This window comes from Ornithorhynchus anatinus, chromosome 11 (assembly GCF_004115215.2).
Source record: "Ornithorhynchus anatinus isolate Pmale09 chromosome 11, mOrnAna1.pri.v4, whole genome shotgun sequence".
NCBI classification, from domain to species: domain Eukaryota; kingdom Metazoa; phylum Chordata; class Mammalia; order Monotremata; family Ornithorhynchidae; genus Ornithorhynchus; species Ornithorhynchus anatinus.
In genome coordinates this window covers 15,878,157-15,890,366 of record NC_041738.1, presented here as the reverse complement: position 1 = coordinate 15,890,366, position 12,210 = coordinate 15,878,157, and the positions used below count along the sequence as shown (strand labels likewise).

The 12,210-nt window shown below is 59.7% G+C and overlaps 2 protein-coding genes across 2 annotated transcripts; one reads left to right on the top strand and one right to left on the bottom strand.

Moving 5' to 3' along the window:
• Positions 1-1,863: 1,863 nt before the first annotated feature.
• CFAP97D1 (CFAP97 domain containing 1) lies at positions 1,864-4,292 on the bottom strand. Its single transcript, XM_029074728.2, has 6 exons — positions 4,130-4,292; positions 3,445-3,515; positions 3,163-3,281; positions 2,687-2,810; positions 2,161-2,217; positions 1,864-1,994 (listed from the first exon to the last, which is right to left on the bottom strand). Exons 1-5 carry the CDS (start codon positions 4,251-4,253, stop codon positions 2,161-2,163), a joined length of 495 nt encoding a protein of 164 aa, XP_028930561.1. The 5' UTR covers positions 4,254-4,292; the 3' UTR covers positions 1,864-1,994.
• Positions 4,293-7,280: 2,988 nt separating this feature from the next.
• Positions 7,281-11,765, top strand: DUSP3 (dual specificity phosphatase 3). The gene is made up of 3 exons (XM_029074727.2): positions 7,281-7,426; positions 7,627-7,850; positions 11,378-11,765. Exons 1-3 carry the CDS (start codon positions 7,302-7,304, stop codon positions 11,575-11,577), a joined length of 549 nt encoding a protein of 182 aa, XP_028930560.1. The 5' UTR covers positions 7,281-7,301; the 3' UTR covers positions 11,578-11,765.
• The last annotated feature ends 445 nt before the right edge of the window (positions 11,766-12,210 follow it).

Sequence of the window (12,210 nt, the reverse complement as noted above, 5' to 3'; positions counted from 1 at the left end):
TAATTTGGGCTGGGGGTGCCGGGGAAGGAACAGGGCTATCGAGGGGGTAGCCTGGGTTGAAGTGCAGAGCTGTGTAAGGGGGTAGTCTGGGCTGTGGATGCTGGGGGAGGGGCAGGGTTAAGGAGGGGGTAGTCTGGGCTGGAGTGCTGGGGAAGGGTCAAGGTTATGGGGAGGTAGTGTGGGCTAGGGCTGCTGGGGAAAGGCAGGGCTGTGTAATAAGGGGTCTGAGAATCTGAGTCCAGGGGAGTCCAGGGTTCATACCAAGGGATTGGAGGACTTGTTTGGGGGTTAGGGTTACGGCTGAGACTGAGGCCATGTTTGGGACTGGGTCAGGAAAGCCTGGGGGCAGGAGCAGGGACAGGCAGGGAAGGGAAGGCAAAGAAGTGGCAGGCATGGCAGGCAGGAAGCAGAGAAGCAGCGTGGCGCAGTGGAAAGAGCACGGGCTTTGGAGTCAGGGCTCATGAGTTCGAATCCCAGCTCTGCCACCTGTCAGCTGTGTGACTGTGGGCAAGTCACTTAACTTCTCTGTGCCTCAGTTCCCTCATCTGTAAAATGGGGATTAAGACTGTGAGCCCCACGTGGGACAACCTGCTTCCCCTGTGTCTACCCCAGCGCTTAGAACAGTGCTCGGCACATAGTAAGCGCTTAACAAATACCAACATTATTATTATTATTATTAGGAAGGGAAGGGGCAGACAGGGTAGGCCAGGCAAAGAAGTGGCAGGCAAGACAGGCAGGCCAGGATGGGTAGGGCAGGCAAAGAAGTGGCAAACAGGAAGGGAAGGGGCAGGCAGGGCAGGGGCAGCCAGGGTACAGCAGGCAAAGCAGTGGCAGGCAGGGCAGGCAGAAAGGGCAGGGGCAGGCAGGGCCGGGGGCAGGGGGGGGGGCAGAGGTAGACAGGACAGAAGCAGGCAGAGCAGGAACAGGCAGGGAAGGGGCAAGGTAGGAGCAGGCAGGGCAGGGGGAGGCGGGCCAGGAACAGGCAAGGCAGGTAGGGCAGGCAAGGCAGCAGTCTCATTGACTCTGGCTTGGCCAGGCCTATGCAGATGGCAACCGGGAAGCAGCAGTTTGGTCACCTTGTTATGCAGTGTGGCCTGGGCAGGAAAGCCATGGGGCAGCAAGTCAGCAGCAAGGACTCCTGCAGGGTTGACCTGGCCTAACTATTGTGGGCTGGGCATTGTGGGCCCAGGCACTTGCCAGTACTGCAGGCAAGGCATCGCAGACCTGTCATTGCAGCCTGGGGACTGCAGTCTGGATGCTGCTGGCAGGACATTATAGGCAGGTCATTACCACACTGGGGGACAGACACTGCAAGACGGTCATTGAAGCACTGCTGGTAGGACATTGCAGGCAGGGCATCAAGGCACTGCAGGCTGGGCATTGCGGGCCTATCATTGCAGGCTAGGGACTGCAGCCTGGACACTCCAGGCCAGTCATTTCAGCACTGAGGGGTGGACACTGCAGGACGGTCAATGAAGCACGCTGCTGGTAGGACAATGCAGGCCGGGCATTGAGGCACTGCAGACTGAGCTTTGCGAGTGAAAAGCCTCCTCCCAATCCCAGCCTGGCACCAGTCCTGGCCTACCTGGGAGTGGGGGGCTTCCGAGACACCTGCCCCCCAGAGGAGTGGAGGGCTCCCACAGTCCCGGCCTCTTCACTCTGGTCCACCTTGCAGGGTGGGTCCCGGCCGGAGTCCTCCCTCTCTCCCTCCCTCCCCGGCCCCTCGACGGTAGGGCCTCCTCCCGGCCCGTCTCGCTGCTCCATCCCCAAAGGGACGAGTCCTGAGGTCCCGTTGCCCTGGGGGAACACAGATCCGCACCGATTAAACGTCGCTGAAGAAATAAGCACACTTGGACACACACACACGCCCGGCGAGCTTCACTTCAGCCTCGAAATACAACGTGGGGGCGACCCCGCGACCCCAGGCCGCCCGGCGCCACCGTTTATTCAGCCCCACGGGCCAAGATGCTCCGTTGTGGGGGCTCCCGACAGCCCTGTGCAGAGAGGAGCGGGGCCGCACGGTGAGACCCGGGCCCGAAGCCCCCCGGGCCCAGCCTCTCTCCGGGACCCGCTGGCCCCACAGCCCCCGCCCGGCCCCCTGGGTCCCCGCCCCAGGCGAAGGGTCTGCCGGCCATCCGTCCGGTCCGGTCCGATGCGCACCTAGGGGCCCAGCTCGGGGAGCGTCCGCTTGTGGTTCCGGATGAAGCGCCTCGAGTTCTGAAGGGGCGGGGGGGGGGGGGGAGATTGAACAAGGGTCGGCGGGAGGGGTCCCGGGACCCTGGGGTAGGGGGTCCCCAGAGGATAAGAATAGTAACGATGATGGCATTTGTTAAGCGCTTACTATGTGCAAAGCACTGTTCTAAGCGCTGGGGGGGGGTACAAAGTGATCAGGTTGTCCCATGTGGGGCTCACCGTCTTCATCCCCATTTTACAGATGAGGGAACTGAGGCTCAGAGAAGTGAAGTGACTTGCCCAAAGTCACACAGCTGACAAGTGTTGGAGCCGGGATTAGAACCCATGACCTCTGACTCCCAAGCCCGGGCTCTTTCCACTGAGCCACGCTGCTTCTCTACCCCGGGGCTCCTGAGATCCCCACCCCCCAAGCCCGCCTCCGTACCCCCGGTTGGTCCCTGCGTGGGGTGGGAGGGAGAGGGGGAACCCCAATCGAGCCCTCCAACCCTCGTGCCTGCCAGTCCGTTTCGAAGGACTTCCGATCGTAGTGGGACTTTCGGTCGGCGAGCCTCCTCAGGATGTTCTGGTTCTCCACGGTGATCCGCACCAGCTCCCTGTTCCGGAACTCCCGGTTCAGACTGGGGGGCGGGAAAGCGAGGGGCCGGGGGAGGGAGGGCAGCAGGCCCGTCGATTGTTAATGCGAGGCCCTTGACACTCTCCCCGAACCCCGGCGGCCCTGTCTGGCCCCCGCCTCCTTTAGGAGCCCCTGCTTGCCCTCCCCGAGCCTACCTCCCCTCCCCCTTGCCTTGCTCCCTGCTTAGTCCTGTCCGGGACCGGCCGACCGGAGCACGGCCGGGTCGGGGGCTCGGGGTGTTGTCGGGCAAAGCAGGCCCCTGGCTCCCCTCTCCCGACGACTGAAGACGTGTGTGGGTCCCCTCGGACAGAGGCCCACTTTCCGGACCCCGAAGACGCCCGCCCCCCGCCCCGCACCTCCGAGAACAGTACTCGTTCCAGCAGTCCACCCGCGAGGGCCCGCGCTGGATGCTGGCGATCTTCATGCACAGCTGCTTGTTTTCGTTCTCGATCCTGTTGAGTCTCTTCTGTTCGGCCTGCAAGATGGGGCGCGGCTGGCACCGGGCCCGTCCCCGGGACCCCGCTCGGGAGGCGGACCCGGCAGGGCAGGGGTCGGAGGCCCTGGGGAGGGGGGGACGGCGCCAGCCCCCTCCCCTCAGCCCCCGCGGAGAGCTGCCCCGGGTGGGCAGGCCCCCTTACCTGCAGCTTGGAAAGTCTCAGGAACTGGTAGACCTGCAACACGGGCGCGCTGGTATCCACCGTGGCCTTTACTAAAGGAAAGGGGTGGGTCGGCCGGGGGAGCTTCCAAATTTGGGGGTTCAGGGGGAAGGGGCATCTCGGGGGCGGGGGGCTTCCAGGGGAAGAGGCAGCCCTGTGAGTGGGGTGTGGGGGGGGACGTTCTCATAAAAGAAGGGGCGCTTACAGGAGAGAGGAGGCCTTGGGGGTGGGATGGGGAGCGGCTAATCCCCATTCTGGTTTAAGGCCGGTTAGGGCGAGAGAGAGTTCACGGGGGCCGGGAGGAGACTGCAAGGTGAACCCCAGCCTCCTTTCCTGTATCATCTCCATCTAGGGCCTGGCACTATCCGGGAATGCCCGGCTGCCGGCGGGAGGTAGAGAGAGCTCCTGGACCCCACAGGACACTGAGGTGGGTCAGCCGAGAGGGCCGCCCCTAACCTCCCCGCTCCCGGACCCCTCTCTCTCGGGTCGGTGGGGGGGCTAGGGGAAGGGGCTGCCCCGCGGGGCCACAGCCAGAGCCCCTCCGCTCTCTCCTGATGCTGGAGGCTGCTCCTGCCCCCAGCGACCCCCGCAGCCGCGGGCCGCCCCCCTCCCACCCCGGTTCGTCGACGCCGGGGGGTCTCCCCGCATTTCCCCAGCCCACACGCACCCACTTGGGGTTTCTTCTTGTGAGCGGTCAGGAGGTTGGAGTCCAGCCGACTCCTGAAGCCCATGCTCTGCTTGGAGCTGCCAGCCTGGCCAAGGCAGGCCGAGGCCCGGACCGACCTGCTCATGGCCCGCGCGGACCCCCGCCCCCCACCCAGAAATGCGCTGGCCGGCCCCGGCAACGGGAGCCCCCCCGGTTGCCATGGCTACCCGGCTATGACGTCACGAGGCCTCCTCCGGCGCCGCACAACGAAGCCCCGGGCACCGAGTGTCCCCCGCTCCCCCCACCCCGCGGCCCGAGGGGGCCGGGGGGGGGCAAGCGGGGAGGCCGGGGCGCTAACGATGCTCTCGTTGCACAAGCTCAGAGCCCCCACCCCCGCCTCAACGTCAAAGGCGGGAGCCGTCTTGCAGCCCTGGCAAGGGCCGAGGCGGACCCGAGTGCCACACCCTGACATGCATTCATTATTTATTGAGCGCCCACTGTGGGCAGAGCACTGTACTGAGCGCTTGGAAAGTACAATTCAGCACTAAAGAGAGACAGCCCCTGCCCACATCCCGGGGGCCCCCAGGGTAGTCCCACCCCACCCCCCTCAGCGAGCCCACGCCCCACCCCCAGTGGCCCCTCGGTGCCCCCAACCCAGGGACGAAGGGGGCATCAGTGGCGGCCAGATGGAAGAGAGGCCAGGACAGAGGTCCAGCCCTGCCCCCGTGAGACCCCTGGGGACTCCTAAACCAGGGACGCGGCGGCCAGCGCTGGGGGCCACAGTTCAGGATGGACTGAGCGGAGCTGGGGGAGGAGCAGGGAAAGGCGGGCACTGACCAAAAAAGGGTCAGGTCTCTGCACCCAGAAAGTGCTCAATAAATCGCACTGATTAATTGACTGATTGATTGACTACGGTCTGGGGAGGTGCAGGCCTGGAGGAGGCAGGGTTGCAATTTCCAGAGTCAGGGAGGGTGTGGCTGGGTCAATTAATTTTAATGAGTGCCTACTGGGTCCTGAGCACTGTATCGAGCACTTGGATGCATACAACACAAGCAAGACATCCGTCCAGGAGCCTTCCCTCTAATGGAGGAGACAAACGAAAATCTCAATACTGGAAGCAGAAGGAAAACCCAAGGATGCAGCCGTCAATCAAAGGTACTTCTTGAGCATTTACTGTGTGTAGAGCACTATATTAATAAGCACTTGGGAAATTACAACACAACAGAGTTGATAGACATGATTCCTGCCTGTGGATACAGTTTGGAGTGTAGGGGAAGAGACATGAAAATAAATATCGGATAAGCGAAATAATAGAGTAAAAGGATGTGTACAGAAGTGCTGTGGGGCTGGGACAATGCAGAGGGGAGAGCAGGTAGGAGAAATGAGTGCTTAGTCGAGCTATGCCTCTTGAAAGAAATAGTCCGATAAATCATTTAATGAATTATTCTTAATTTTCCTATTTCATTCATTCAGTTGTATTTATTGAGCACTTACTGTGTGCAGATCTCTGTTCTAATCGTTTAGGAGGGTACAATAAAACAATAAATAGACACATTCCCTACCCACAGTGAGCTTACAGCCTAGAGGGGGGAAACAGACATGAATAGAAATGAATTAAATTACAGATCTGTACATAAGAGCTGTTCATTATGGGCAATTCTGTTATATTGTACTCTCCCAAGCGCTTAGTACTGAGAATCCTCAATCCCCCAGTGCCCCTGCCCCGGGGTGGGGGGAGGGTGAAGGTCCCACCAGAGCTGGAGAGGTATGTGGTAGGACCGACTCAAAACGTCAGGGTGACCTAGCGGAAAGAGCACAGGTCTGGGAGTCAGAGGACCTGGGTTCTGATTCCGGCTTTGCCATGTAATAATAATAATAGTAATGTTGGTATTTGTTAAGCGCTTACTATGTGCAGAGCACTGTTCTAAGCGCCGGGGGAGATACAGGGTAATCAGGTTGTCCCATGTGAGGCTCACAATCTTAATCCCCATTTTACAGATGAGGTAACTGAGGCACAGAGAAGTTAAGTGACTGGCCCACAGTCACACAGCTGCCAAGTGGCACAGTCGGGATTCAACCCATGACCTCTGACTCCCAAGCCCAGGCTCTTTCCACTGAGCCACGCTGCTTCTCGACCTGCAGTGTGACCTCGGGCAAGTCACTTCCCTTCTCAGGCCCCCAGTTCCCTCGTCTGCAAAATGGGGATTCAAGACCTGTTCGCCCTTCTACTTAGACTGTGAGCCCCCTGTGGGCCCTGATTATCTTGTATCTACCCCAGTGCTTAGTATAGTGCTTGGCACGTAGTAAGAGCTTAACAAATCCCACAGTTATTACCCCAGCGCTTAGTACAGGGTTCAGCCTATCAGCGTGGCTTAGTGGAGAGCACGGGCTTGGGAGTCAGAGGGCGTGGGTTCTAATCCGTTTAGATTGTGAGCCCGTCACTGGGCAGGGATTGTCTCTTCTGTTGCCGAATTGTCCATTCCAAACGCTGGGTATAGTGCTGTGCACATAGGAAGAGCTCACTAAATACTATAGAATGAATGACAACTCACTTAACGATTCCTGCCCACGAGGAGGTTGCGGTCTAGAGGGGGGAGACAGACATTAAAATAAATAGCGGATATGTACGTAAGTGCTGTGGGCCTGAGGGTGGAGTGAACAGAAGGCATTTAAAGGGTACAAATCCAAGCGGAAGGGCGAGGCAGTTGGTTGCCAGTTGGTTGCCGTGTGACCTCGGACAACTCACTTAACTTTTCTGTGCCTCCGTTCCCTCATCTATAAAATGGGGAGGAAGACTGTGAGCCCCAAGTGGGAGAACCCGATCACCTTGTACCCACCCCGGCGCTTAGCACAGTGCTTGGCTCCTAGTAAGCGCTCAACAAATACCAGAATAATAGCGGTTGTTCTGAATCCCTTCTTCCCCCGCCCCTTCCCCGCTCTCCCCCCCACCAGCGGGGGGCGCTCACGCCCGGGGCCCGCCCCGGATCTGAGTTCGAGGAGAGCGCCCCGCCCTCCGGCTGGGCGCTGAGCCCTCGGCTGGCCGCGGTGCGGGTCCGGGTCCGGGGGCCGGCGCCTTAGGGGGGCCCGGGAGGAACGGGTCCGGCCCGGCCGGGCCCGGCCCGGCCCGGCCCGCCCCCGGGCGCGGGGCCCCGCCCTCCCCGCCCCGCCTCCCCCGCCCCGCGCGAGCCCCGCCATGGCCGCCCGCTTCGCCATCTCCGTGCGGGACCTGAACGAGCTGCTGGCCGACATGGGCGGCGGCTACAGCTTCCCCGACCGGCCGTGCAACGAGGTGGCCCCGCGGCTGTTCGTGGGCGACGCGTGAGTCGGGCGGGCCCGGGGGCTGCGGGGCGGCGGGGCGGGCGGCGGGGCTGCGTTGCGGGCGACGGGGCCGGCGGCGCGGCTCGGCTCGGCTCGGCTCGGCTCGGCTCGGCTCGGCTCGGCGCGGCGCCCCCTGGCGGGCGGCCGGAGGAACGAGCCGGTGACGGCCGGGGTGCCCCCCCCCCCCCCCCCCCCCCCAGGTCGGCGGCTCGGGACATCCCGGGCCTGCGGCAGCTGGGCATCACGCACGTCCTCAACGCGGCCGAGGGCAAGTCCTTCATGCACGTGGACACGGGCGCCCGCTTCTACGCGGGCACCGACATCGCCTACCTGGGCCTGCGCGCCAGCGACTCGCCGGACTTCAACCTCGGCGCCTACTTCGGCCGCGCCGCCGACTTCATCGCCGGCGCGCTGGGCCAGGACGGTAAGGGCCCGACACACGCCCCACCAAGCGGGGGCGCCCTGACGCCCCCCCGGGCCTCGGGCCCCGTCCCTAAGGCAGCCTGGGGCCAAATCCCCCCCTCCAACCCCTTCCTCCCTCCGCCTTTCTCTCTCTCTCTCACACAGTCCCCCTCCATCCGTACTTATTGAGCGTACCCTGTGCCCCGGGCGCTGTACCAGCCGTCACCGGACACAGGTCCCTTACTGACTCCGTACTGGCAGCCCGCCGCAGGCAGAGCACTCTACCAGGCCAGGCTAACTTCAGCCACTTCAAATCGTTCTCTGACCAACGCCCCCCAGCCCGCCTCACATCTTAAAAACCCAATCTTCCATTCCACCCACCTCCCCTCCCCTACCGCGATCTCCGACGCCTCCTTCCCCTGCTCCGGCCTCCCCTGTACCCACTAAACCTCAGGATCCCCCAGGCCTCTCCAGCCGTCGCCCCATCTCCCTCCTCCCTCCCTGTCCAAATATCTGGAAAAGGATGTCTACCCCAACTGTCTCCACTTGCCCCCCACCAACTCTCAACTATTACTGTTAGAATGGTTTCCATTTCTCCCACCTCCTCCACCCCGACTCTACTCTGTCCTAATCCTGACCGATCCCCTGGCCCCTTCTCCTAAGAACACCGGTTGGTTTTGCCTCCTTGTTACTCTTGTGTTTCTCCTCCTACGTCACTGACCGCTCCTCCGATTCCTTTTCTGACTCCTTGTCCACCACTCATCCCTAACCGTTTGTGTCCCAGAAGGTTCTCTGCTGATCCCTTCTGCCTTCGTGCTCTCAGGAAGCTCTCTGCGCTGTGGCTTCAGCGACCACCTCTCTGCTAATGACTCCCAAATCTACCTCTCCAGCCTTGAGCTCTCCCCCGCCCCCACTATCCAGTCCCACATCTCCTCTTCCCTCTAATTAATCTGTGGTACTTGTTAAGCACTTACTGTGTACAGAGCACTGTGCTAAGTGCTTGGGAAAGTACAAGAGAGTTAGTAGACACAATCCCTACCCACGGGGGGGTTGCCATCTAGGGGGGGAGACAGACATTAAAATAAATAGATACGTACGTAAGTGCTGTGAGCCTGAGGGTGGAGTGAATAGGAGGTATTTAAAGGGTACAAATCCAAATGGAAGGGCGAGGCAGAAGGGAGTGGGAGAAATGAAGGCCTAATCAAGAAAGGCTTCTTGGAAATGGGATTTTAATAAGGCTTTGAAGATGGGGAGAGAGATGGTCTTTCATCTATGAAAAGGGAAAGTGTTCCAGGCCAGAGGCAGGATGTGGGTGATGAGTGGGTGGCAAGATAGACAAGATCAAGATCAAGAAGGTTGGCATTAGAAGAGCAGAGTGTGCGGGCTGGGCTGTGTAGTAGGAAATCAGCTAGGTAAAGTAGGAGGGGGCAAGGTGATGGATTGCTTTAAGTCATTCATTCATTCAGTCATATTTACTGAGTACTTACTATGGGCAGGGCACTGTACTAAGTGCTTGGAATGTACAATTTGGCAACAGATAGAGACAATCCCTGCCCAACAACAGGCTCACAGGCTCACAGGGGGAGACAGACAGCGAAACAAAACAAGTAGTAGGCATCAATACCATCATAGATATATACACATTAATAAAATAGAGTAATAATATATACAAATATACACAAGTGTTGTGGGGAGGGGAAGGGGGTAGAGCAGATGGAGGGAGTAAGCACAATGGGGAGGAGAGGGCGAGGGAGAGGGAAAGGGAGGGCTCCTGGAGGAGGTGAGCTCTCATTAGGGCTTTGAGGAGGGGAAGAGAGTTAGTTTGGCAGTTGTGAGGAGGGAGGGCATTCCAGGTTAGTGGTAGGACATGGGCCAGGGGTCGATGGCAGAACAGGCGAGAACGAGGCACAGTGAGGAGGTAAGCAGCAGAGGAGCCGAGTGTGTGGGCTGAGATCTAGAAGGAGAGAAGGAAGGTGAGGTAGGAGGGGGCAAGGTGTTGGAGAGCTTTGAAGCCAAGAGTGAGGAGTTTTTGCTTCACGCGAAGGTTGATAGGCAACCACTGGAGATTTTTGAGGAGGGGAGTGACATGCCCAGAGTGTTTCTGTAGATAGATAATACAGGCAGCGGGGTGAAGTGTAGACTGAAGCGGGGAGAGACAGGAGGATGGGAGATCAGAGAGGAGGCTGATACAATAATCCAGTCGGGATATTACGAGAGATTGTACCAGCAAGGTAAAAGTTTGGATGGAGAGGCAAGGGCGGATCTTGGCGATATTGAATGTTACCATTTAAGTCAATGGTAAGGAGATACTTTTTGATGCAGAGTTGGATGGGCAATCACTGGAGGTTCTTGAGGAGTGGGGAAAGGTGGACTGGACATGTTTTAGAAAAAGCAGAGTGAATTATGGATTGCAGCGGGTAGAGACCGAAAAAAGGAAGGTCAGCAAGGAGGCTGATACAATAATCAAAGTGGGTTAGGAAAAGTGCTTGGATTTAACATGACAGCAACTTGGATGGAGACGAAAGGAAGGATTTTAGCGATGCTGTGAAGGTTGAACTGTTTTGCTAATTCCATTGTTTGTTGCTCTCCCGAGCCCTTAGTACAGTGCTCTGCACATAGTAAGCACTCAATAAATGCCATTGATGGATTGATTGACAGGATTTGGTGACAGATGGAATATGTGGGTTGAATGAGAGAAATGAGTCGAGGATAATGCCATGGTCGTGGGCTTGTAAGACGGAGGATGGTGGTGCTGTTTATTTATTATTATTTTTTGGTATTTAAGCACTTACTATGAGCCAGGGACTGAACTAAGTGCTGCTGTCTATAGTGATGGGATAGACACGGGGAGGACAGGTTTCGACTGGGAAAATGAAGAGTGCCTGAAAACCTTCAAGGCCCAGGCCCTGACCTCGGGGAGTTGACAGGCCCCCCCAACCATCCCCACAGGGAGGAACCATGGAGAAGGCGGGGATCAGCTGAGTTGTCCCGGCTTCCCTGACTTTGGTGGTCCTGCTAGTCGGACGGGTGCCTGGTGGGCAACAAAGAGACAGGGGCGTTCGGGGGCCACTGCCCTGCCGGCTCAGGGGACAAGGGGCCGACCTGCAGATACGGTGCAGTCCTGGGACAAGGGAAATCAATCAGGGGGATTTATCGGGCACTTATGTGCAGAGCATGGTGCTAAGCACTTGGGAGAATACATTACAACAGAAGTAGCAGACATATTCCCTGCCCATAACAAGCTTATACTCTAGAGATGCAAGAAGGCTGTCCCATCCACCCTCCTCGTCAGTCTCCCTGGTTTGCCCTCATGATCCGGCTCCCCATCCTGGTCCCCTGGACCTGGGCCCTGGCCCCTGCCCTGCGTCCAGCTGCTCAGCCGGTCCCACAGGGACCCGAGAACCCTGGGCCTGGCCGGCCACCCGCAACCCTTGGGACTGCCCCTGCACACTTCACAAAGGTTCTGCCAGACTGGGGTCACTCCCTGCCAGCTCAGTGGATCCTCTCCACCCCCCACCCCCATCCAACCTTCCGTCCTTCTGCCCGCAGGCCGCGTGCTGGTCCACTGCCGGGAGGGCTACAGCCGCGCCCCGACGCTGGCCATCGCCTATCTGATGCTGTGCCAGGGCATGGACGTGCGGACGGCGCTGAGCACCGTACGCCAGCACCGCGCCATCGGGCCCAACGATGGCTTCCTGGCGCAGCTTTGTGAGCTCAACGAGAGGCTCGTCGCCGAGAGGAAGGCCTGAGCCCCCAGAGGCTTGGGCCGGGCCGCACCCCCAGCTCCGCGGGCCGCTTCCAACTTCACACACCCCCTCGCCCCACAGACCTCCCCAGCCCTACAGAACCCCAGACCCACAGACCACCAGACCCTCAGCCTCCCCAGGGTCCTGTCTGGGCCCAATAAAGTATTTGGATGGGGAGTTGCTTCACAGGCCTTGCCAAGTCCTTTCTGCATGGTATGGGGTCCTAAACCCCGGTTGGGAGTCCCTGGAGCCCTTGAGTCTCCGGGAATAGGGCAAAGAGACCCAGGAGGGCCACTGGGGGAAAAGAGGTGCCCCCACCTCTGACTGGTCTCCTCCTCCTCCCTGTCTTCCCTCTCCTCTCTGACCCCTCCTGTCCCAGCTTGACTCTCCTGCCCCTCAGCCTCATCCCAGAAGCTGGGCTGCCCCTTCCCAGCTGGTCACAACCTGGATGCTGTGCCCAGCCCGAGTCATGGGGTGCTGCGTTTGGCTCCGTGTGTGGGCACGGTGGTGGAGGCGGGGGGCTGGAGCGTGCAGGTGAGCGCTGAGGGGATGGGTGGGAACTCAGGTGTCAGCCTGTGGGTGAGTGTAGTCAAGGCAGCTCGTGCGACAGAGTGTATGCTTGGAGGAAAGAGGGAG

Coding starts and splice junctions, on each gene's coding strand:
- CFAP97D1 (XM_029074728.2), bottom strand. CDS start 4,253: ATGAGCAGGTCGGTCCGGGCCTCGGCCTGCCTTGGCCAGGCTGGCAGC. Junction 2,811..3,162: donor AACGAGTACTGTTCTCGGAG/GTGCGGGGCGGG, acceptor CCCGCCCCCCAG/TCTGAACCGGGAGTTCCGGA. Junction 2,218..2,686: donor CCTTCGAAACGGACTGGCAG/GCACGAGGGTTG, acceptor CCGCCCCTTCAG/AACTCGAGGCGCTTCATCCG.
- DUSP3 (XM_029074727.2), top strand. CDS start 7,302: ATGGCCGCCCGCTTCGCCATCTCCGTGCGGGACCTGAACGAGCTGCTG. Junction 7,427..7,626: donor CGGCTGTTCGTGGGCGACGC/GTGAGTCGGGCG, acceptor CCCCCCCCCCAG/GTCGGCGGCTCGGGACATCC. Junction 7,851..11,377: donor CGGCGCGCTGGGCCAGGACG/GTAAGGGCCCGA, acceptor TTCTGCCCGCAG/GCCGCGTGCTGGTCCACTGC.